Source organism: Pholis gunnellus (genome assembly GCF_910591455.1).
Source record: "Pholis gunnellus genome assembly, chromosome: 14".
Classification (NCBI taxonomy): Eukaryota; Metazoa; Chordata; class Actinopteri; order Perciformes; family Pholidae; genus Pholis; species Pholis gunnellus.
In genome coordinates, this window is record NC_136541.1 from 3,613,481 (window position 1) to 3,639,857 (window position 26,377).

General features: G+C 41.1%; 1 protein-coding gene across 1 annotated transcript in view; it reads right to left on the minus strand.

Moving 5' to 3' along the window:
* Positions 1-11,566: 11,566 nt before the first annotated feature.
* LOC306706582 (contactin-associated protein-like 4) overlaps positions 11,567-26,377 on the minus strand; it is a gene marked incomplete at its 5' end in the record, with an annotated part of 81,383 nt that continues 66,572 nt past the window's right edge. The window contains 7 exons of the mRNA XM_079173713.1: positions 11,567-12,355; positions 13,530-13,601; positions 15,278-15,496; positions 18,095-18,182; positions 20,244-20,377; positions 21,979-22,203; positions 24,900-25,139. Of these exons, the coding sequence (XP_079029839.1) occupies positions 12,159-12,355; positions 13,530-13,601; positions 15,278-15,496; positions 18,095-18,182; positions 20,244-20,377; positions 21,979-22,203; positions 24,900-25,139 (1,175 nt within the window). The 3' untranslated portion in view covers positions 11,567-12,158. The remainder of the gene's footprint in view (positions 12,356-13,529; positions 13,602-15,277; positions 15,497-18,094; positions 18,183-20,243; positions 20,378-21,978; positions 22,204-24,899; positions 25,140-26,377) is intronic.

Genomic DNA, 26,377 nt, shown 5'->3' on the forward strand with positions numbered 1-26,377 from the left:
CTTTGATAACAACAACAAAACCAACTTTTGAAGGAAATTTGCAATATGAGGATTTTGGTATTGAACACAAGCATAAGTCCCTTTACTGAATACAAATGTAGATCCAATTGTTGTGTTTTTTCACAACAGCTCATATTATACCATTGCTGGTACACGCAACACTTGTTTCTAGACAGTGATCCGAACGTTTTATTTTCACTGGTCTTGTTGTCTCCTTGTTGTACATTTTTTACCTGTTGCTACTGTACTGACTGATGAGTTGCCAACTTATTTTCGTTGTATGTTTTTACAATGACAATAAACATCCTTATCCTTATTCATGGCTTTTTAAACGGGAAGTGTTTTGGATACATAAATGAAATTATTGCCAGATGGACTTTACATCTCTTTCTTTGGTATAAAATGGTGTACATTTTTGCTGTTGTTATGAATGAGATTGATTTAGAGTGTGTATTCCGAGAATCAGGATTTTGTGTAAAAATGCAACACAAGAGCCACAATGAGGTGTTTCACAAGATGCTACTGATTACTTGCAAAGTGTAGACAGGTGGGGCAGCAGCTGACACAGATGACAGCCTGATTACTGCAGGCTGCAAACATCCAATAGGATGCTTCGGATGTGTCAGGCAAAGCTGTATATAAAGTTGTTTGTGGCACTCTCACTTATATTTGATGTTGGAGTCAGCGGCTATGCTGGGCTTTGAGTCCTTTTGATGTGCTTTAACTTTAAGATCACAATATAGAAACAATCAAATCTAATGGTTGTCCTTTTGCAGAGCTCCTAAACCTATTTGGGAGGAGGTGCTACTTCATTTGATTATCAGAGCAAACTTTTCCTGAAAATTCCCCATAATAAGGAAACTTAATTAATGTCACTAACCCTATATACCATGATGGCTTCCACATTGATGGCTCATTTACATCAACCTAAAACTGTGGACACATTTGGGTTAGTTATTACATACAGACTTCTGCCTTACCTTGAATCTGAGCTCATTAATATAACTAGGTCTTTGGTCTGTGACCACATTTTTTAACTGCTCCAGGATGATCACACAACCCATCTCAGCTCCAATGCTGTTAACAAGAAATTTCAAATGCTTGCCAAACCCCTGGCCAATTCAGTATGCACTAAAGCACTAGTCTTTAAATACTACCTGAAGACTACCATCCATGTTTTGAATAACTATCTGGATGAAATAAGACTTGCACGTTACCTTTTCGGAGACTCTCTGAAGAATTAAAGCACACTCTACATCAAGCCAGTTTTCTTGCCTCTGCAACACGCTTGAGCTGTGAACTGTATCAGAGTCCCATTCATTAGACTTAAATAATGCATGGAAACTATACTAACATCAAAGGAAGACAAAGACTTGCTTTTTAGCGCAACCTAATCAACAATGCCACGGAGTAACCTACATTCTATATACATATGATGTCCTTCAAAATCAGGTTTAGAGTGTGATCTTTTGTAAAGAACTCCCTATAGACCTCAATCTCATGTGCCAGCTAGTCCAGAGTTTTCAGGTTGAGGAGCTATGAAACTTCTCAATTTGGTGGATGAGATATTTTCTGAGTGTTTAGCTCCACAGCTTTCTGCATGTCTCTTAAAGCTGTCACGTTCACGAATTTTCTTCTGAGATCCATAATAAAGACGAGTAAAAATGTAGGGATTGCTCAGGGAAATCCCAACTGCTTCTCTGGTTTTAATCAGAAGTTCCAGAGACTCACATTTGTTGGGAACGGAACTGGTACTTGGTGGCCCCTTTTCCACACAAATCTCTACCCTGATGAGATTCTCACATTTATTCTCAAAAGCTGTTCAGAATTTCCTCCTGCATATTGTGCTTCTCTGCAGGCATGTTTTGACTTCCATCCTAGAAACTTCTCTTTAATAACAGCTGAAAATTATCGTCTCTTTCAGAGTTCACTCCATGACTTTTTTTTTTGTGATGGATGGCTAATCAGAGATTTTTGGTTAACCTCTTCAAGGCATTTCAAATCCTGGAGCTTAAAATCTTCCGATAGAGGTAACATTTGGGCACTGTTCCATTTCTTCTGATGCAAGGTTTTCAGTGCATTGAATGACGCGTGCTGTCCTTTCCAGTTATTTGAGGAATTGCTCTGCTATTTTAAGGCATCATCCCTTTGACGCAGAGCTTCTCCTTGCGAAATATGAGACCTTCACAAGGGAATGGAGCAGTTTCTTTTTCTTTTTATTAAAGCCTAAAGTACTGTGTTGAACTTTCCTGGGTTGATCAAGTCCTTCAAAAAGACAGTCTTTGTCAAATTTCCAGTTCGCGTATCTTTATTCTGATGTCTGCCCGATTGCATCCAACTTCTCCGTTTTTGAGGAACAGCCTCTCTCCCCGTGAACTATCAGCATGTCAGATTTCACCATTTGAGTTAGTGTCATGTCTGCTGGAAATTGCAATGCCCATTGGCAAAATCAGGGAACAAATTGCCTGAACTTTTCTTTTCACTGGTCCATCCTCTTTCATTTGTCTCCAGAGGTCTGATTTTACATACATGGCAAAGTAAAACTTGCAATGCCGATAGTCTCTTGCTATTAGGTTGATTGCCTTTTTGGTATGATTTGTCTTTTCCAAGAAGACAGAAGAAGAAGAAGAAGAAGAAGAAGACATGACTGAACATTTTTCGTGGTAGTTTCTTACTTTGCTCAAAAGAAGATTGCGCATGGTTGATCCTTGCTTGTGTGCAAGTGCTCTAGCCACTTTAACGTTATCGGAATGCGTCTGCTTCAGATGTCTTGTAATTTTTGCATCAGGTTTCTCACAGAAAATGCAGCATTTCTTATCCTAGAGCCGCTGAAGTGCAGTGTTTGAGGTACCGCCGCTCAATCAGTGATAGTGCAAACAGGTTTGCCTAATCATGTCCCCTTGGCAGGTGGAGGCTGGGCCCAGTTAAGTGGACGGAAGGCAGATTAAATGGTTTTGCAGGAAATTACATTTGTTGTGCATGCTTTCCTATGAATAAATTGTGATGTATTCAAATTATTTTGTATAGCCCAAAATCACAATTTGCCTCAGGGCTTTACAATCTGTACACATATGTAGCAGAAACTCAAATCATACATTAATGTAGCTCACCCTATGCTTACCTGGGCAGGTAGTTGGGTGAGGCAGATATGGTAAAATGCCCCCGAGTAGGGAAGGAGGTGGCAGCTTGCATTAGTTTTGTGTCCCTTTTTTTTTTTTTGCTTAACCTTTGGTTGAATTTATGCCTGATTTTTCCATTAAGCTTACTTATAAATATATTTTTTGCACTTACTCGTGCTTGTCAACCTGGTTCAATGGAATTATCACCAAAAGAGCCAATATAGTTGTCACCTTATTTTGATAAAACATGGTTTACTTATAAGCTAATCTTCTGAGGCCCAGAACTCGTCCACAGCCAAGGCGTTGGGGACATCTATTAAATATATAGCCTACAGGTTTGAAAATGCTGTCTAAAAACCTCATGTTGAGTACCAAATCTAACTGTTAAAATCAAATTGCATCCATCACTTTCACAACCCCCTCAGCTTTCGCCTGCTGCTGCTGATTGTAGTTTGTCCTTGTGCATATGCAAATATTGACATGGCTGTTCTCTTTGTTGGAAAAATCAACAACTAAAAGTGACTAATGTCACCAGGTTTGGTCCGGGGGGAAATGCGTTTACTCGCAAACATTTTCTTTACGCATGCTATATATATCCTGCAGAGATGGTAATGCTTTCTAAACCCTCATTTCAACAGGGCCAAATCTGCCCAGAGGGGAAATTAAACTGTAGCTGTCAGCTCCCCCTCAGTCGTGCTGCCCTCTGTGTGAACACACAAACCAGCAGAGAAAACCTATTGCGATTTTTAAATGGATCCATTTTCAAATGCATTATTCATGTTTCTCTGAACAGCACTAATATATTTTTACTTGCTGGTATGTTTAATTCATTACTTGGAGACATTTCTCTTGCCTCCAATCTGGATGAAAACAAATGTCAGATATTGTCGGATATTTCTCAAAGGTTGTTGAGTCCACTAAGACTGTATGCCCAGAATAGCACTAATTGCACCAAAATTGACCTTACTTTCACAGTAAATGTTTCTCTAGGGGTTACCAAATTGGGACGACTTGCAGGTGCTAAAAGTGTCAATTTGTGGTAGACTTATTTTCCTCTGACAGCTAAGTGTTTAAATGACATCAGCCCTAATAAACAACTAACCTCACCCTGCCACAATGTTGTCGTTTTTTTTTTTCTACAGCAACTTTGATTTTTTCCCAAGTTGCTAAAATGTGGACAGAAAGCAAGCTTTGACCAAAAATGTCTATCTGCCAACGGACAATCTCACCAGGCAAAGCCCTTTCAAGCACATTTTCAGAGAGGGCAGTACAGAGGAGAGTATTGTCAACTAATACAAACCACTGGTCTCCATCCAAAAAAAGAGATCACTGGCCATGTCCAGTCAGGCTGTTTTACTTCATTCTGTTTTAATCTGGAGTCTGACGAAGGACACTTCTTGACCTTCTCATACATGTCTGTATCCGGTAGTGCCAATACATCAATCATGGCTCTATCGCGTTTCTTTTGCGCCAGATGTCTTATAAAACCAGTGTTTTGGTCGTGCTGCTATTTTAATGAATCCAATTTGTGTTTGGGGACCGAAAGCATCTTTTGTGTGTGTGTGCTCCATTTTTACCTCTCTATAAACTATAAAAGGAATAGCAGCTCCTAATGAGGAAATACAAATCCTCCTGTCCGGTTGAGGGTTTTCTTTAAGAGATTGTACTGTTTGTCAGTCAAATGGTTATTGGCTCTAAACACGTTGCAGGCTATCTCACACAGAGCGTTAAAGTTTGCATTACTCACAATGACCCTCCTCACGCTAGGCGAAGATTTATATATCAACTCCAGCAGAGTCAAATTCCTCTGCATGCATGACGACATTGTTGCCCCTTTTGCTTTTTAGGAATATACACATCCGGTTGTGCTGATGGCAAAGCTGTTCCGAGTTTTAAATAATCGGGAGTCGTAGCTTTATAATCTACGAGGAGATAGTCATAGACTATCAAGAAGCTGAAACACAATGCAGATGCACTGTTGGACTGCTTTGAGAAGGCCGTTTACTACCTGGACGTGTGGTGTCGTTCATTGAATGTGGCAACGCTCTGGAGAAGAGCGCTCAGCGGGGCTGGTGGCGTCATTAAATGCCTCTAAAAATGTTTAAACAAAATGAGATAGTTGGTGTTTAAACTAATAGTTCAACTTGCCTTACCTTGAATGAATAAATACAACTGAGATTTCTATGATCATATTTGGTAAAAATATTTTGAACTTCTATATTATTACTGGCATCATTCATCAAATCGTCTATGATGAGCAGATTGCTTTTGTCCGGGGGTAGAAGTACATCGTCACACAGACTCGGGTAAACCGTTAACAAAGGAGTTGATTATATAGAGGCTGCCAACAGGAGTAAATGTCATTATCAAAACGGTGTGAAATAAACTTCGCTTTTTTTTTTTTTTTCAATAATATCCTTGACAAGTCTTTCCACAGTTTGATGGTCCACTCACCACCAAACTAAAAGGATGCTGTAGCCTGGCATCAAATCCATGATCAGTTATAGTATCCATAGGGGCATGTAGTATAATCAGGCAACACTCTGCGCTGCTTGTACACCACCTGGACTTTCTTGAACACGGTCTCTCATGAAGGTTGTTTTGTCACTGTACCCATAGTACATTAGTCATTTAGCAGACGCTTTTATCCAAAGCGACTTACAATTCAGATTCTGTCACATTTCTACACCGTGGGCACAGCTACGGGAGCAATTTTCGGGTTAAGTGTCTTTCTCAAGGACACATCGACATGCGAATAGCTGAGCCGGGGATCGAACCTCTGACTGAAGGACGGCCCTGTCCTAGGAGGGATCGGGGGTGTAGAAAAATGTAGAACATGTTCTGAATTAACAAGCTGGCACAATAATTAAACATTAAAAGTCTGAACATTTGTTGGGTAAGAGGAGTGATGGTGAACTGGCATCCTCCTACATGCTGTAGGTGGGCTGATTATTAGCGGTGAAACTCTGCCTTCTAATTGCTCACGTGATTGAAGTGTGAGAAACATCTCCACAGTCGCTCAGATTATAAACGGTAGGTGGGCTGGATAATTACTAGCAGCCTGATATTGGAGAAGTAATATCTTCTCTCCAGCTGAGCAACCATGAGAAAACATGGAGGATTACAAGTCGAAGTGGAGAGAAACTCTTCTGTTAATTTACTGCTCTGTAATGAGACGAGATCCTCATTTACCCCACCAGTGTCTCCATCAACAACCAGAGTGAAACGGTCAAATCAGAAAATTGATGCTGCAGAGTGATTCATCACTAGGATCAACTCTTTGTACTATAGGACGCTTTATGGAATACGGCCCAGGTTCTTTAAATACTCAGCTAAATTGTCAGTTACTCATTTTCAATGTCACTGAGAAAAGAATCAAAAGGATAGTGAGTTACACAAAGAAGTGTTTGTCCAAAGTAAAGAGAAGTTGCTGGATTGTAAAATAAGAGTGCTATTAGCACTTTAATTTAAAGAACATGAAACCTGTATCGCATGATCATAAGCCACATTCCAACAAAGCCCTGGCTCTGCCAGTGTTGGAATTAATCATTTATTTTAATTTCCCTACAAAAATATTGAATAAAGCAGATCTTTAAATTACTTTTAAAAAAGGGAAATGTGTGATATTCATCAAGTATTCCAGCACCAGCAGTAAATGTTCAATGACTTATTCTGCTTTGGTCATATCAGAGTTCTTCTAAATGAATAAAATAACATCTTAATCTTTAAATTACCTTATTTTTTTACCTTAATAATTAAACCTGTGAATGCACAGCGATGAGTGACCAGGTGTCAACCAGCGGGAGGCTCATGAGTTCCTCTGGGAGGAGTTGCTGATGAAGGGATCAACTTCTTCATCTGGAGAGCAGAATAAGAGATCAGGATTAGAAATGCATGTCTAATGAATAGAGAGACCGAGGAATGAGTGCAGCTCTTTTCTCTACCTCATTACCACAAAGCATCAGCACAGCTGTGTTTTACATTATTGGCTGAATGAAGTCGGAGCTGCTTTTAAAGAAGTAATAAATGGGTGAATCAGTTCAGGTTTATGCTGCTACTTCAACCGACAGACCACCGTGAAACTTGACAAATAAGAGTCAAAGGTTTTTACTGAGGGAATTTGGGATATTTTTTTAAATACTCCATCACGCTAGAAGTCATGTATGAGAAAACCGCCTCGCTAAAAACCTTTAGATATGAATGAAACTGGAAAGTTTGTATGAAAGTGCTACTGAAGTAGAGATTTCTCAAAAAACTTTCACATAAAAGCATCAAAACGGTCATTAAAACACTAAAAAACAAATACAATAATAGTTTCAGTGTAAGAAATAAAATGCAGAAAATTGATTAATATCCTTGAATCTGGTTCAATTAAAGGCAGCAGCAAACAAGTCTTCAATCTTGATCTAAAGGAGCTGAGGGTCTCAGCAGACCTGCAGCTTTGTTCCAGATATGTGGAGCAGAAACACTGAACGCTGCTTCTCCATGTTTAGTTCTGACTCTGGGACCAGAAAGTAGACCGGTCCCAGACGGCCTAAGGGGTCGGGATGGTTCATAAGCTAGCAGCAGATCAGACATGTATTTTGGCCCTAAACCATTGAGTGCTTTATAAACCATCAGAGGATTTTAAAGTAAATTCTTTGCTGGAGCTTCACGGCTTTCATTTAGGAGAATGGAAGTTCTGTCACTGACCTGCAATTAACCATGCCTCTTTATTAAATGTAACTACGATCATTCTCTCACCTTAACACTATAGCTTCCATGCCCACACGTCACAGGGAGAATTTTTATAACAATGGCGTAAGACGTAAAACATTTTTGTCATTGAACATAATTTATGTTTTTATAGTGACATTCTTTCATGGCCACAGGGTTGAAAGACGACATACTCTGGCTCTCTCTCAGGCTCTGAGATGTAACTTCTTCCTGTGAGAATGTTTGTCGTAGAAGAACTACAATGCCTGCATGATATATATCAAGACACAGATTTACAACATGTAGACACGTGTCACTAGATTGGATACAGCTCCAAGTTTCGTCTGCTCAGATTCAGCTGTACAAATTTTAAGTTGCGGAGATCAGGATCCATAGCGGCAAAGGCATATTCAAGCTTTCCAACTCAACAATATTGGCTGACAGCAGAGGAACAAGATAGATCCTGGTGGTATGCATCACCCCGATCAAATGCATTAACTGTATACTGCACATTCCATTCCAGTGGATTCACTGATCCTCTTAAAGTTTGGGGGCATCGGTGATATCCAAGAATGGAAGATTACAACCAATAATAAGTGATTTTCAATTAATCAAACGGGAATCACTGATCTGAGGCATCTGAGTGTTTAAACAGTCCAAGTGTCTCTTCACAGATAATCCCTTTGATATCCTCTGCTCCTGTGTGCTTCACATATTTCCCTCATCTGTGGTCTGCAGAATGTGACCACACTAAACAGACAGAACAGGTGAATATACTCACAGTTGAGGTGTAAATTCTTGCTCAGCTTTCTGCAGCAAACTGCACGCTCTACTATGGATGACGGGACATTATTGCATCGCTGCATCACCTCTTGAACATGTATTTATCCATGTATACTTTGGGGTTAGAATCCACCGAAAGAAATTAAAATCACAGTCTCTGGAAAAAAACAATTTATTTTCTTTAAACAGGATTTTGTCTGTAACCAAACAACCAGAATTATGGTTCAAAATCTTCTGGATATAGTGTTTTTTTTCCCTCCTTGTTTTTCTTATGGCATGTCACTCAAACTCACTGACATCACTGTTATTCACCAATACTAGGTACCATTTAAATCATCATAATTACACTGAGAACCATTCAGCTTTACTTAACATTGGCAGAAAAGAAACCGAACCACCATCAGCAGAAAGTGATTGCTAAATGTCCAAAAATACTTGTAGGGACGCAGACGCAGGTCCAAATGTGCAGCTGTTTTGACTGAACACTGGACTAAAGTTCAAAACTAGAGGTCTTCTCGCTGACTGTTTTTCTTTCTTATTCTTTTTAACAGCATGGTGAGATCTGGTCAATGTTTGTGCTCTGTCCTTTAAAGATTAAAAAAAGTTTTCTGTCCCTTTTTTGTCAAAAGTAAAATATGATTTTAACTTTAAAACAAAAATTACATGCTTTTTAAAAGAAGAGAAAAATCTTCACTTCTGCATCAAGCAACCCTTTTTCAGAAGATCTGAACCGGCTGCAGTAACCGTGTGTGTGTGTGTGTGTGTGTGTGTGTGTGTGTGTGTGTGTGTGTGTGTGTGTGTGTGTGTGTGTGTGTGTGGGGTTACTGCTTCAGTTCTACTCATTGAGTTAAGAGAGAGCGGCTGCTGCAGAGTTGATGCAGCAGATGCACAGCACTTGTTAACACAGGTGACAGAAACCCAATGCCTGCCATCAGCTGTTCACTTGTTTTTGGGTGAAAATGAAAATGCAGGCAGTTTAAGTTTCAAGACCCGCTTTGAATTTCAACAACTTTCGTCATTAAAATCCTTAATGAGTTTGATAAACAGCTGCTGTCGATGCTCTCTGTTCCTCATCCTGCCTCTATCTGCAGCGCTCTTTACACTTGAGTTGAATTAACACATGGGGGGGGGGGGGGGGGGGCATTTTCATTACATTCACGTCCGCTTGACACCGTCTCTCAGATTATCTTCCTGTCTCACTCTGATTATCTCTCTGCTTTCCATCGAGTCACAATCCACCTGTCAGACAGAAGCTGATTAGCATTTCAAAAAGCACATTAACTGTCTCCCGGTGCAGTGCACGAGGTGACGCACAGCCACAGCGTGGCAGAGTCTGCGCTGCTGTCGGTGTTCAAAGCTTTACTCTTCACAGACATTTAGAGCGCTGGGAGAGGAAGCTCCCAGCAGGTAGCTTACAGCAGGGAGGAGAGAACTAAGTGGGGGTAGAAAGAAACGGCAAAGGGAACCACATGTGATAGAAATCTAGATAACAGTTCACAGATGTGACTTAGTTTCCTGCCAATGCCACAATTTTCAGAGAAGAGAGGGACACAACAGACTAGGAGCTTAGTTTAAAGAGAACAAAGTTTTGTTTGAACCATGGGAAGGGTAGGAGTCACTGTGAGAAACTTGAGTTCATTAAACAAAATGTATTCGCTGCATTACCTAATGATATGGTTCAGATACATCTTTAATGGTGTGGGGGGGGGGGGTAAAGGTTTGTGGTTAACTGATCTCAAAGCTTTCTTCTGACGTTCTCTCATCAGAGGCCTCTCCTTGACAGCTTCTAAGGTGAATCTTCACAGTTTGTTATATTCCGTAAGATTTTCAATAAATTAAATTTCTTTTTTTTATATTATCTGGTCTGTTTTATAGCAAACGCCTTCCTGACCTCCCTATGCTTACCTACAATAGGAGTTTGTCTGGCTGCATTGTTAACAGAAGCCACATTTTCTCTGTTTTTCCGAGTGTTTCCAAATCCAGGATGTTAAACGTTAGGGCTAAAATATATATCAAATGATATCAGTATTGTCTTATATTTTGGATGTTGTATCGTAATACGGCATTGGTGTTTGTTTTAAAGGCTGCCTTCCAGTGAAGTGATTTACTTTTCTGAACGTCTTCTAGACTTTTCCAGCGGTCTGTTTACATTATTCCATAATTCCCACATTACTGATGATTTATCAAACATCTAATTGTATAGATATCTCGTGAAAGCATCAATGGTGAACATACAATACTGTTGCGATATTAATATCGAGGTATTTGATAAAAAATATGGTTATTGGATTTTGTCTATCGCCTTGTAAATGTAATGTTATCACCTTTTAACGTTGTAACAGTTTGCTTATTGACACATTGAGCAGTTGCAGAGCAACAATATCATTCATTTGGAGTTGTGTTTGTGTCCATCTGATGAATTTAATCTGAACATTCATTCTATTTCACTTCTGTTTTTGGTCTCCACCGACTCCTGAGGGGAACATCCGTCTCTTTAGCCACTAAATGCTCCACTATGTTCATTGGATAGGTGCCAACAATTAGGTTTGGTGTCGAGCAGGGAGTGTACTGTGGGTTATTAGAACTGTTTTGCTAAAAACAGCTGCCTGCTGCTATGAGATTGAACCAAAACAAAAAAAAAAAAAGTAAAATTGCTGCCCTTACAGCTAAACAATGAGTTGAAAGTAACTGTAAAGCGCAGTAGAGCTGCAGATTTGGTTGATTATTCTCTCACAATGTGAAAGAGGTCGCTCCCTTTGATACACTTGCACACTGTTGTCTCATTGCAACTGATACATTATTATAAAAGAGACAGATTTATATCCAGTGTAAGGATTCTAACTTCATAGCTAAGCTCATAAATTTGGAATCATTTTTGAAATATGGTGAGAACATTTTTCCTCACTGAACATTTACTGAAATGATTACAGAGCTTTAACCTTCAACGTGATTAAAAGCTGCAAGTATCGGTGGGAAGGATGTTTTTTAAGAAAAAGAATTGCTGGAGGTTGAAGGTATCGTAAAACATCCCTCGGGGGTTTACAGACCTTGTAAAAAGTAGACTAAATCAGATGATCACAACCAAAGACATGAAGACTGAACTTCCAGGTGATATAAAACAACATCCTGCCAATTTGAAGGGCTCTCCTGTCTCTACACACAAGACCTTCTCCTTCTACAGAGAACCTAACCACGAGAGGGCCTAGCCTCACACATTTTCTTACCCATACACCATAAAAATACTGATACCTGCATTATTTCCAACATTTCAATACGACGGTGACGTCAGAGATTTTTACAAAGACATTAATTCCACATTTACATTTTTGAATACTAAGTTGAAACAAGAATATCAACACCTCATAAGTCCAACACTGTTGTTTGTATCAGTATATTTACAGTAAAGCATCAGAAGACAAAACTGGGTTGTTTTTTTGTGCCTCGACATGCTGTTGATCCACTTCTACCAGCAAAGTGTCTGAGTGGCTCCGAGTGCAGCGTGAAGTCTTGAGGCGTGGCAGGACTTTACTGTCTGACGCCACACGTTCATCAGGCCTCCAGCTAGATGAAATACTCCTTTGGGTTCCCAGTGGAGACGTTCTGGGAGTCCGTCTGGTTGTTGAAAGGGAAATCTTGGCTGTCCTCCTGTTTGACTCCCTTCACTTCCTGGTTCCTGTACGTCTCTTTTCTGCGGTAGAGGAATCTGGCGGTTATCGCCAGGCCGGTCACAATCACGAAGATCACCACTGCTATGACGCCTGCAAGGTAGAGGACGTTCAAGATGGAAGAGGCTGAGATCATGTCAAATTTAAATACACATAAATGATTAAAACTACTCAGAAGTCATGCCTACTAATGTTTTGAATATCTTTCGAATCTAACTTTCAAATACATTAAACACAATTTTAAATCTTTTGAAACTATCAGGCTCTTCTGCTCTGTTGGGAATATGAGAGCAGGTTTCATTTAATTGGAATTCTAAAATACGACTGAAATCAATTTAATACTACATTACATTATAAAGAAACTATGCTTTTTTTTTTCTTTGATAACTGCAAATAAGTTTTCCCATCAGCAAGCAATTCCTGCATAGGTTTAATTAGCTGAGCTGCCCTTTGTGCACTGAGACAGGCCAGTTTAATGGACAGTTTTAAATGACTTTCCTCCGGGCCTCACCTTTTCTATCTACACGATTATAGATTGAACCTTTTCAGTCTTCTCTTTTGAATCAATCTGTGCTGGCAGAGCAACACAGTTTTTAAATGAGTTTTAAAAGGAATCTTGCCTGGCACATCACTTTACTCGTTCTTTGAGCTCAACATCTGTCCACATTGTTGTTCACCCCGTCAAAGTTGATGTGCAACCTTTTATACCTGATCTTTGTCACTTTTGTGAAAAAAAATTCAAACAAATGCATTCAAGTTACTACCAGGACCTTTCATTTGATGTTGATTTTGCTGCCCCTGTGGACAAAGGCGGTAGTATTTATGAGCACAAGACTCCTTAAAACCTTATTTTAGTGCAACAGGGTCTGAGAGTCTGCCCTGCACAGTCCTGGTTCTCCCTCTCTTCTAGCGGGCCCAGATCCAACCCGGGCCCACAGCAGCGCTGAAGGAGTTTCTGGTGAACCTGCATGTTGTTTGATTTTACGCGGAATCAAAGAGATATTAGCAATAAATATGTAGACATAGCCAATCTTCTCGCTGATGGTCTTGTTTACTTATGTAGGTCATATAGAGGCATCAGTATTACATTGAGACAGTTTCATAACATTTAAAGTTACTGTTAGGAACTTTTAACTAATAATATTTGATAGATAAAAGTCAGTTTGACTTGACAATGATTGTCAACAGTGTACAAAAACCCAAAGTTTGTGCTGATGAAGCTGGTCGTTGTTCCAGTAGAGTGAAATACAGTGAAACGGTTCAGTACCTCCAATCAGAGCCGAGTCGGTCCTGATGGCATTGACTAAAGGCTGACCTGAACCCACTGAACCAGACTGGTCTACAGAAGACAGGAGGAAAAACATATTAAAGACAGAAAATGAAAAATCAAAGGGCACCAAGAAACGGAGCAGATGTCAAAGAGTAAGAAAGAAATGAAGAGACAAGAATTACAGTAAAAAGATGGCGGAATCATAGAAAATGATAAATGGATCAGAAAGAGAGAGACGGAAGAAAAACAAGATCAGAACATCATCATTCAGAGTAGACGGGGAATACTACATCAGCTCTCCAAATGACTCTAATAAAGCATCACAAACTGGATGAGAGCGAGCCCGGAGGAGGGGAAATCCCAAAAGATCTGTGGTCCAAATTAATTAAAGCATTGATCACACTGTCATTAGTCTCCAGAAAACGAGGATACTGTGTGAGATTTATGAGCCTCTTTACGAACTGGAAAAGCAATTTTCATGCAATTTCGACACGCAGAAATGAAAAGACAACCGGAGACGTGTGCTACTCTACAAGCAACCTCAAAGCAGAGACACAGAAACAGAGCTGGAATATGACGTGTTGTCTGAAATCCAATGCAATCAATTAAACAATGACATTAAAGTTGTACTTGTCGCATTGGAAAGAGTTCTAGAGACATTAACTACAGTGGGTTTCAACATCTGTCCTAAGAAATGTCCATTCTTTTTTGATATTTTAGTTATTGTGGGTTCCATATAAAAGCTGTATGCATAGCTCCAAACCTATTGCGTGGCCGGATGCACAAATGAACAAAGTGTTAGCAGAGGCAAATACCAAAGCAGGTATGAATGAGCTGAGCAGTGTAGCTTGTTATGCTACATAGTAAGAGCTTCAGGCTTGACAAGTTAACCACTTTAATGACTCCCAGTCTAACAGACAACACTGCACCGTTGTTGTCACTGTCGGCTGCACGGACTGTGGCTTCTTCTGTCGGACTTAGAAAGGAATAGGATTATAGGAGTCAAATATATTGTTGTCTGCTTTGTCCTGACTTCCCTCCCACTGTTTGTGCCACTTGGTCTTAAGCCCATTGCTTCATGCTGAAGAAGTAAATCTTTTTAAAAGCGGCTCACAGATTTAAAAAAATGAATAATTAATTTCAAATACAGTTAAGCACGGTAGTTTAAGAAAACAACTACTCCGGGGATTTATCTTGGGACTATATTCTGTGGAGGAATTTTGGCAGCAGGACTTAACTACAGCGTGTATGTGTGTATTCATCGTGATGAAGGAACATGTCACTCAAACAGTTAAAAATACTCAGAGCACTCACAGATATGCAGTTTTGGCAACATAGTATACTTGTTACGAGTTCATTTTTTATTTGCTTTTCATAAAATGTCATGACAATAAGAAAATGTATAAAATATCTTATCCTATAACTATGTTATACACAGCTTATCCTCCGAGCTTCTACATTCAGTCTTCTATGAAAAAGGAAATGTGATTTGCCTTTTATCATTTTTAATTGTCATTTAACTTGTTTTGTAACATCAAGGATTTACTATTTGCACGAGCAAAGCTATAAGACGTTTCTACAAATTAACGGTCAAAACACATACTGGACCTCACTTTTGATTCTTTTGTGTTACATTTGTAGAAACCAAAACTCCAATTAGTATCCGCACCATGACATGTGAAAGAACACATAGTTGTATAAAACGTAATATTGAATTAACCAAACCTGACTCCTCCCCCTCCTACCTGACAGGTGGTGTGTGTTCTCTGCCGCGTAGGGATTGGCCGAAGCCGAGGAGCCGCAGGTGGACTGGACTAAAGGTCCAGTGATGACGACGGGGCTGGTGTGCGGGTGGAGCAGAGCAGCTTTCAGAGGGCTGATGGAGTTAAAGTGGACCACCGAGAGACAACCGGTAAAACCGAGAGACGCCAACCGGGACAGCTCTGGATCCAAATCGTCAGACTCTGTCGAAAGGAATGGAACAAGACGGTTGGATGTTTTGTTTTAAACTCGAGAAAAGAGATACAAATTACAGAATACAAAACGTGCTGTACATATTTCATAAAGTTTATGTTGACGTCAAACATTAATCAAGTCGGTGATGAATAACTCTGCTTCTGTACAGTCCTGACATGCTTTTGAAATACATCCCTTAACTCTGAGATGAGAGAGGCATTTTCACATAGATTTTGTCAGCTATGTTTAATACTTATGGGCTTTATCTCAACTCAATACTTATGGCCATGCACGAACGGGGTCATTGACTCTGCTGCAGATCATCCTGTTAACCCTCATTGTGGGCAGTACATTAACTTGAACTGATTAAGCACCTGTACACCTCATTCATTCATTATACGGAGTACAATGCTTTTGTTTATTTAGTCTGAGTTCAGCAGCAGCAGCAGCAGCACACAAATTGATTAAGTCCGGATCCATAATGCGCATCACCATCCAATCAGAGAATGTCAAACATACAGACAGTTGCCATTACACCAGTCTGCATCAATCGCTCCTCCAGACAGATGTGCACTTTCACCTCCAATCTGTTTACTTTATGGACTTAAATCCCTTCATCATTCACCTCCACTCCTTCACAGCAGCTGTGAGCGCCGGTGTTACCGCCGTAACCGGCTGCGTCAGTGTCTGTTCAGATGACTGAGAGGTGACACGTCTGTATGTTGATGAGAGCAGCAGGAAACATTACTGCCGCCTGTAAGCTCCCCTCAGCAGAAACACTCTTCACTCCATCACCCCCCTCCCCCATCTGTCTCTCTGTATTCCTTCCGGGTCCATTAGTTAGGCTGATGGATGACGGGGTTGGCAGAAAAACGACAGAAAATCCACTTTCCTGCTGCTTTTCTGATCCTGATCTGACAGAGAGGAGCACCGGTCACATGCTGACATGACGGGGTTAAAACACACCGAGCTGAGATACAGCATCCTGGAGCTTCACATCCCAAAAAAAAAAAAAGGATCTTGGATTATGTAATGGTTACTCCTTAAAAAATGTGGTGTGCATGCCTCACATGAATAGTTTAATTATGACATTTAGTTGCATGAAATGTTTTCCTCACCTGCACTCAGTTACAATAATCTAGGATGGAGCTACTTGAGTAAGAAACACAAAAAAAGATACTTTACAGAGACATTTTCTCACTTGGTATTCGTTTAAAGTGCTGATAAAAGCCATTTGAAGAATCTGACACGTTTTACTAAACTAAATAACCAGTGTTTGCTTTTTAAATTGACAGTGCGGCTGTTGTGTCTGTCTTCAGAGAGCTGTGGCTGCGGCCTCTCCGATCCCTCATGTTGTTATCAGCTTATATCTCAGTCCGTCTCTGATGGAGCCAATTACTGTCTCGCCTCGACTCTGCTACAGGTCCCCGTCCAGGACTACACAGCTAAATGGGTAAAGCAGGGTATTTAAAAAAAGCCCGGGTTGGAGACGCACTGCAGTAAAGCATCCATTACATGAACTCCTGTTGAGATCTGTAACTGGAGTGAGGTGGAGGCAGGATGTGACGGCAAACCGAGCTTTGACCAAACCGTCCGACTTCTTTCAGTCCAGAACAAATAACCGGTCATACTGCTTTTAATTCGGGCAAAGCAAGTAAGAAATTATAATGTCCTTTGGATTCATGGTTATCTGAGTAAATTAGTGACAATTTTAGTTTTAATTCATATAATTCAGCCCTGAACTCCTTGTTTCACATGATTTACTGACTTTTCAGTTAGATTTGCAAGTTCTCTGCAACCTTTTACTTCCTGCTTCATTCCAATCTCTTCTCATTAACTTAAAAACATGACCAACTCTACACCTGCTCACATGTTCAATTTGTAAGTCTCTGTTTGAAGTGTAGTCTCGAGTTCGGCGATTTCGCCATCTTGGAATATGGCCGTCGCCATCTTGGCTTTTTTGCAACCGATGTACGGAAGTTACCATATTTGGAATGCGGAGGAGTGACGTAGAGATGCAGCGACCGTTCATGAGACAATTTGTCTAATTTCAGATTAGATTGTGGAGGAAATTGTGCATAGTTACAAAATCATTTGACTACAGGTTAATAGCAGACCACCTCAAGGTGTCAGTCAGACAGAACCAGGACGTTCTGATGTAGCATTTAAAAATGAAAGCCCTTCAACATCTCATTCATGAGACAATTTGTCTACTTTCAGATTACATTTTAGAGGAAATGGTGCATAGTTACAAAATCATTTCACGGCAGCTTAATAGCAGACCACCTCAAGGTGTCACTCATAGAGAACCAGGACGTTCTGATGTAGCATTTCAAAATGAAAGCCCTTCAACATTTATGAGCTCACTTTAACATCACATTCATGAGACAATTTGTCTTATTTTAGAGGAAATGGTGCATAGTTACAAAATCATTTCACGACAGGTTATCTTTGGTACAAACACGTTTTGGCTACATTTATGCCTGCAGATTTTCATGAAAGAGCACATGATGTCAGATAAAGCCAAATATCTCTGCGCTGTTAATCAAATCAGTGTTTTTCTAACTTAAAAGCCTCGACTCTGTCTCAACTGCCTCCTCACTTACCGTGCACTCTGCCCAACACCAGCGACTTGACGGCGTTGAATTCTCCGTCAGATGTCAGGTTGAAGTCTTCTCTGGGATTTTGGTCAATCTGAAATAACCAACATATTTTTCTTATTAATGTTGTTAAAAATTGTGTTAGTTAGAAGACTAATTAAATAAAAAGAGTAACTTTTTGACCCATTAGTGTGAAAGAATAATCTGAATTTGGAAATGAATTCTTTAGGGCTGCTCCACAGAGTTCAAATAAGCTTCATCCATTTGACAGCAATGCTTGAAGAGATACTAATATTTAACGTAAATGTTCTGGTCGACGTACATGTTGCTGATGGATAATATAGGACTGTGCTCCTATGTAAAAGAAAAAAGTCAATACTGTGGATGGAAAGTGGTTACAGTCCTGTTCTGCTGATATTTATCTAGATAAGCTCAATGAAAAGTTGTGTTTGCTTTAAATTGATATGATTTATTTTATTTCAGTTTCCACATATTATCACCTGGAGCGTTTCTCATCTGGAGAACAGAGCGGGACTAACTGGAGCACGATGTGAAATCAACAGGAAACCCTTGAAGGAAAACAGCGGACACTGGCCTCTCTGATAACCATTTACAAAAACAGAGGACACGATGTATCTGAAGTGATTTGGGCTTCGGGGAGTCATTTTTCAACGGGACATCTGCTCGGGGCAGAGGACGTAATGCTGTCCACTTTGGAGACCAGTGTGGAGATTTTAGGCTGCTGGCCATCCGGACAAACCACGCTGGAACTCTTGCTGAGGTTCACCTGATGTCCGCGGAGGATGTTGCTAACGATATAATGATTCAAGGTGAAGGAAAGTGGCAAAAATTAGATGCACTTCATTTTTCACTGGAGCCTCGGCGCACAGTGAATCAGGAGGCTGCACCCATGCAAGGAGAGGTCACCTTGTTTTTCATGTCAGGGGGTTGATAATTATAAAGACATTCAGGCTGCTGGATGGATGAAGTTGACCTCATTTATCATCCGAGCCTGTTGTTAACAAGATAAGACGTTAAGTAGATCCAGATACGATTCAAACGCTTCATATTTCATCTGAAGCTCTTCTAATGTGTAGTTTGTCCCTGCTGCCCTGCCGTAGCTGTGCTGTCATCACTGGGTGTATTATCTCTGAAGGAGACTGGACTGTAGAGAGGGGGCTCTGTTTGTTCCCGACTTTCTATTGATTAGAATGTAACACTAACACCCACACATGTGATCTGCCATGTGTCTCTGGTAGATTGTTGGTTCCAGTATTCTAACATTTTACTGTTTCGTATCTTGAGAAACAGCAGGCGACTCATTATCTCATGTGGGAAAGCGAATACTTAAAGATGCCACATGCTCAAAAATTGTCCCTTTTTTGTGGCAAATTGGTAAACTGTCCTTGTTTCCACAGGAGGAGAAGGTCGCGAAGGGATGGAGACCATGCAGAGCTCTGTGATTTAAGTTTGACTGGCTACAGCATCAGGTCCTGGTCATTGTTATGTGTTAAAGTGTCCGCATGGAGATAAGAATGCACTGATGACACAACTATGGCAGAATACACAGCCTACATTTTATACTAGCATGGCTGACTGCAAATGCTTTTGTAACTAAATTAAGTTGGTCAACGGTCATAATCTTCAACAACCCTCCGTCTGAGTATCTCCACCCACAGCTTGAGAAAGGCCTTTGCAAAGGTGTGCCATAAGAACACTTTTTAGCACAGTGGGTAGCCCAGCTTGTTAAACTTTGATGCTCCACTACAGTCGCAGTAAACGCGTGATCAACGTTGTGAATCCAAACAAACACACTTGCAACAAATAAATACACAAGTACGGACAACGCGTCAAAATAAGCTATGAACACCTTGGGACACAAACTAGTCTCCTGGTTGCAAGTCCTGTGTTTGAAACTGAACATGTATATTTCATTTTTAATATGACGCTGACCATGTTGCTCATTGTCTCCAGGTGGCTGTAAATGTCACAGCTTTTACTTTGAAATTAGACGAAAGAGTCTTAACGTTAACCTTAAGACCAAATCGAGCTCAAATCAACGATATGCTTCTATACATTTCAGGCCAATCTGCCAAACTATGGTATTGTGTGTTTGTTCGTACACGGTGTTGTGTGATTGTGTGCGTATTGTTACCTGCACAGACACAGAGTGTGTCCGTCTGCTGATGGAGACGGTGTGGAGTTGTCCGTCGGCCAGGCTCTTCACTCTGCTCCTCAACACTTCAGCATCTCGGCTGCTGTCCAGCTTGTATCTCACCTCCAGCTTATCTTCACCCACAAACACACAAAGTTTTTCCATTTTAAACTTTTTCTCTTGGTGAAAACATCCAGGTTTGCTTCTATCATTTTTACGAATCTCATTTTAAGGATGTATTTTTTTTTTTTTACTTCTGCTGATGAATCTGAATGATGAGAATCTGAGTCAATAAAGCTTTCGATATTAAGAGGATTAGAAGTTAATTCCCTATCAATAATACAACTCCAAATCTAATTAATTTTCATAATATTCTGAGGATTAAATGCAGATTTAATGAAAGTCGTGTGATGTCTTTGTGCTTTTAAGATTATTAAGAAGGATAAGAAATAACACGTTATCCTTAATAATTACATTTTTTAATACTTTTTCAAGTATAGTACTTAATCCCATAAAGACTCACTGTTCTTTTAAATAAAAAGGTGCATTTAACAAGAAGGAATACTGGTTTGGAGTATGCGCTCATCCATTTAGCGGTTTCTGATAATAAATATGTATTTTTGAAAACGGGCCTTAAGGGATTGACAAGGTTTTGGGCTGGAGGAGGTTTAAATGCAGCAGAGGGGGGAAAATATCTAAGAAATGAGCTGAACAAAAGAAAGCTCTCAGGGAATTAATTGGACACTTCAGTTTAAGTGCATTTACCTGACGACTCCACGGTCAGCATGAAATGCCCTGCTGTCCATCAGCTTTCTCTGAGTCATTAACAGCAGAAAAAACCCATTTACAGCTAATCTAACAGCAAAGTGCCAATTTTATTGGACTACTGGATGCTGAAAATGTCATTCTACTTCTACTGCTCTTAAAAGCTACAACGTAATTATGTCAAAGTTTATAAAACACATCAGCAAGTTTTCGGCCTTTTATATTCAGCAGCACACTGACCTGCCAAACATTACCAGCCCACCAAACTATTATTGTCTCAGCATCACTCATCAGGTCTCTGTGATAAGACCAGTCAACACTTTCTCTTCAGCCTGAGACAAAATATAATAGCCGGCCAGGCTGGGCCAGATTAAAAGGCAGTAGAGGCTGACGGGTGAATCCAGGGAGAAGAAAGATCTGACGGATTCTGATCTGGTAAAGCTGCAGAGGATGAGGAGGAGGAGGCGGCAGGGAGGAAGGTCTATCGGGAGAGGATGACATGAGTGAGAGGAAGAGTGGGAGGAAAGGTAAGATGAGAGGCTGGGAGGAGATGCGAACATAGGAAAGTAATTGAAAAAGGTTGAGGGAGGAACACGACGATGGGCGTAAAGTCTCGACAAGAATAATATAAAAGAAGTAAGAGCAACCCAGTAGGAAAAGAGATGTAAACTAGAAAGGATTTGAAAAAGGTGTAAAGAGGGGGGAAAGAAGACTGCGAGGGACAAGGAGGCAAACAGGGAAAGAAGCTTCTGAGAAGATTTTCATAAATAATGGACGCTCAACATCACGTCTGAATGATATGGAGGAAAGAGGAGATGGAAAAGGCCTGAGAGAGGTGTTTAAGAAACTTGTTAAAAGTGATACACCAGGAAAGAAGTCGAGGTAGATAAGATGATCTAAAAAGAAAATGAGACGCTCTACTTGAATCTTGTGCATCAGCCAAACTCCTTCAAAATAAAAGCCTCGTCACCGTGCTTGTTGACGAGCAGGGCCAGGGACTCTCTGTAGTAGGAGCTGACGTGGAGCAGCAGAGCCGGACTCTGGTTGGTCCTGAAGCTCAGGGAGACGTTCTCTCCTCTCAGCGTCATGTCGTGGTAGATGGAGGACGGCAGGGCGCTGCTGTTCCGGCTCAACTCGTACGGCTCCTTGAAGGTGTAGCTGACGGTCGTCCCCGGTTTGAAGCTGGCCGAGACCTCTAAAGGAAGAGACGCAGGTTACAGCGGCAAGCTCTCATTTGGCAAAGAAAGGAACCATGAAAGCTGATTGAGCGAGTTCCTTTGAAAACAGTGTTGCCACACTGGCAAAACTAATATCAGAGATCTCTTTGTGACCAAAACTACAGCATTATAAAGCTTTTTATTTTTGGCCACTGTCTCGTACAACAGACACATTTAAACCTCATAAATCTAAATGGAGGCTTTTTGATATTTTCAGATCAAGAGTTTGGCCATTTCATTTTTCATCAAGGCGGTCGTCTTGAGTACTTTTCTTTTGTTGTTTCCACAATAACTTTTTATATTCACTCCCTTTTGTGTCCCTTCAGAGTCCAAATGGAACTGGACCAAGACCTTCAGCTGGACTGTTAGATTTCATTTGAGCCATATCTAAAAGGTACCGGCCCTTTTGGAATACCGAGATAAGACGCTTAGCAGTTGATAAAATGGTGAGTAATACATATTACAGTTCACATACTGCATATGTTGTATAAGTGTTGATATTGTGTGTAACTGTTGTAACTCTAGATTTCAGGAATAGTTTCAGTTTTATTGATAGATTTCTTGAAAGTGGAATCCATTGACTTTTCATCCTGCATGAGCACCATTTATTTCACTTTGCAGCATCTCTCTTGTTTCTCCTCCAGTACAGTAGTTGACCAATAAGACCCGGAAGAGAATTATTGTTCACTAACAAGGACCACGCTAATAACGATATGGGTTCCAAAAGGTTTATGGCATGATGTAATGAGGGATGTAGAGATGTGGGGGTGATCGACTGCGGTGTACTGCATGGAGTAGTCCGGTGCTGGGGATTAGGCTGTTGATGCTTGGGACGGTAGAGCCGTGGGGGGGGGATGAGAGGTCGATGATGAGTCTCTTTTTTTCCTGAATATTTCCGAGTAGCAATGCCGATAGGACTGATTCTGAATATGGGGAAAGGCTGGCTAATGAGTGGGCTGATCATGTATGAGTCTTTTTAACTTCCTGAGCCAGGAGCTTGTTGGCTGTGTCGGGCTCGTAGATGGCTGATTGCAAGTTTTTACACGTAAAAGGAGGATTCTGGCTTAACCTGCAAACCTGGGTAGAAGCTGCGCGTGAGACCCTGTATGAGGAAGATAGAGACCTGGCGGTCTGGGTGGTTCTTTAGGGCGTGGATGTTAATTGGTGCATTGAGATACTTATGGGTTATGGGGACAGGTTAGTCTTGCGTGGGCCCCTCCGCAGAAGGAGCAGGTGTGGAGGAATCGGCAGTTGGAGGTGTTGCATCCTAAGTCGTTGAAATTATTAAAGATTAGGCGAATTCGGTCGTAGTAAGTTCCTTGGACCAGGTGGGAAGTGGCTGTTTGAGTTCGAATGGGCCGAAAGGGGATATGGGGATTGCATGTGGACGGATGGATTAGTTGAGCAAGGTTGATGTAATTACCAACGAGAATCTGTTGTCTGAGCGTGAGTGGCACGGGAGATGGTCGGGCGGAGTCGGGATCTTAGTTAGCTGATGTACTTCGAACAGGTCGTTGTCGGAAGGAGTGAGGGTGAGCTCCAGGTCCATGTTGCAAGGTAAGCGGTTGAGCTTTTGATTTTTTTTGCTCGGGAAATTCGCGTCATGTGGAAACTGAGTCAAAGAGGAAGTGAACGGGTTCGTCGTGCTTAAATACTTTGTGCCGAGGAAATGAGCCGTGTTCGGGGCGTGGTCCCTGTTCCTGAACTAAGTTTATAAACTCAATTTTCCCTGGCTGAGCACAATTCATATATTTACAGTAACATTATGATAATATACCATATATGCACGGCGGCACAGACGTTCAGGGCTGATCTGCAGAGTGAAGGACTCCACTCAGACACTTTCCTGCTTTAACCCTTTAATTCTCCTCCGAAAGGAACTTCAAGCTGACACAACACAATACATCAAAACGCGACCTTGGATGTGGAGATATGAGTCAACTGCAGTAAATGTAACGCAAGGACGAGAGGGCGGAGGCGAGATGTGACACTGTGCAGAAAATGCTCGAACAGGTCTCACACAGAGCTAAAGAGAAATACATTATAGAATAAACCCTTTTAATGGCTTTAGCGTTATCAAACTGTGAGAACTTTGTCTGCACAGAACAAAGAAGAGAAGAAAAGTAGCAATCCAGCAGGGAAAGAAACGACTAAAACACAGCGTTCCAAATGTTTTATGAGCAAACATTTGTTAGACCTCGATGCAGTGCTGTGATCAAGGCCATCTAACTTATTTTATTGCCATACTGTAGAAGTGTGCCTTGAAATGTCCTGATGAAGTAACCAAAAGGCATTGCAGAGGGGAATTTTCCTTTTGTTTTCTATGAGCGATCACAGTTATGATGTTGGCAAACAAATGAGACCATATAGGCAATTTAGGGACGTATACGCAGAGGTGGCCTTGACCGGTCTTGGAATAATATCCTGATTCCTCTCTGGCTGAGAACGAGACGAGATCAACACCTTCCAAAAAGTGTTCTGGAGACCAGATAGATCTTGAGCACTACAATTTGTTTACAAGAAAACTCCACAGGCTTTAGCTCGTCTCTCTTTTAATGCGTGTGACATGATGCTGAGAGGATCTCTGTGACAAAAGCCCAACAATGTAATAATAATAATATTGTTTTTAATGGTTTGACTTGCCTGAACACCTACAGTGTGTGTGTGTATGTACCTGTATGGCAGAAGACTCCAGTGTAAGCCGACAGGCTGCAGTCACAGTGGAAGCCGTTGGCTCCCTCCACACAGCGGCCCTGGTTCTGGCAGAGCGAGCCGTAGCTGCTGCAGTGACCCGGGCAGCCGGCTCGAACCCCCGGGGTGATCTTCGCCCTCTCCTCCAGGTCCAGGGTGACGCCGTTCAGCTGCAGGGAGCGAATGCATCCCCGAAAGCCCTTCTGCCTGGACGCTGTGCCTCCTGAAAACATGTAATTGCATGACTTTTTCTTTTTAAATGCTTCATTTTAAACTTCATTTTAAACGGCTATGTTGCTAACGTCACGAGCATCAGCGTCAACGCATAAAGGAATCAAAGATTCTAGTGTCTGTCCTCTTTGTCCCTGTCTTTCTTTTATGTCCTTGTGTTGACAAGTGTGTGTACATTTTCTCTCTCTCGTTTTCTTTCCAATTCTCCCCCTCCTATCAACAGCCAATCTACACGTCGCCGCCGCTCCCCCCGAAAGCTCTGAACTGTCATGAGTCTTCTCATAAAATGACACAATGGTGAAACAGCAACGAGGCAACAAGCTCGAGGTGGAAAAACTGAATCGGGGACGTAGGTTTCAACAGCTGTCTTTTCGTCCGTCTGTGTGGAGAAGAATGGCCAATTTCCTTCCCTTTCGATCACCTTTCCTTGCACCCTTTCACCATCTCCAGCACCTAACTTGCAATCTGTCAGATTCTTTTCGTAATAGCTGCAGACCTGAGCACATGAAAATATATCAAAAATACATGTCCACCTTTACACACACACACACACACACACACACACACACACACACACACACACACACACACACACACACACACACACACACACACACACACACACACACACACACACACACACACACAGTCCTCATATGTGAAGGCAGCAATCAGAGTTCAAACCTGACAGCCTGTCATTTCTGCAAAGATCACGGATTGAAATTGTTATTTCTCTCAGAATTCAGACATGCCGCCACTTTGCTGTCAGCGTTCAAAGCTGACGGCTTTGAACGCTGACAGCAGCAGCTTTTTACACCAACAAATCATTGAGCTCCGGTCGGCCCTTCTTTCTGCTCTGACACCAGTCGGTAAACGGTAAGTCACTGAAGCAGGAAAGCTTCACAAAAGATACCAATGTGGGCTCAAAAGTTGCCCTTTTAGAAGCTGTGTGTTGATACACAAACATGCTGAGTGCTTGCTGCTAATGATTTCAGTCAGTCTGACTAGAATCAGCCCAACTGGGAATTCCATAAATAGCAGGGAGATCAGAGGAGGTTTCAGTGAATAAGCCAACGTTTTTATAGGTTTTTATTTACATGCATACATATATTTATGCTTTGGCATAAAGCTGTGTGGTGTTGAAACGTCTCCACTTCGAGAAAAGACCGATATGAAACTTAAATATGTTGTAGACTTTTGTTTGGTGGATGGGTGGACACATTGGGATAC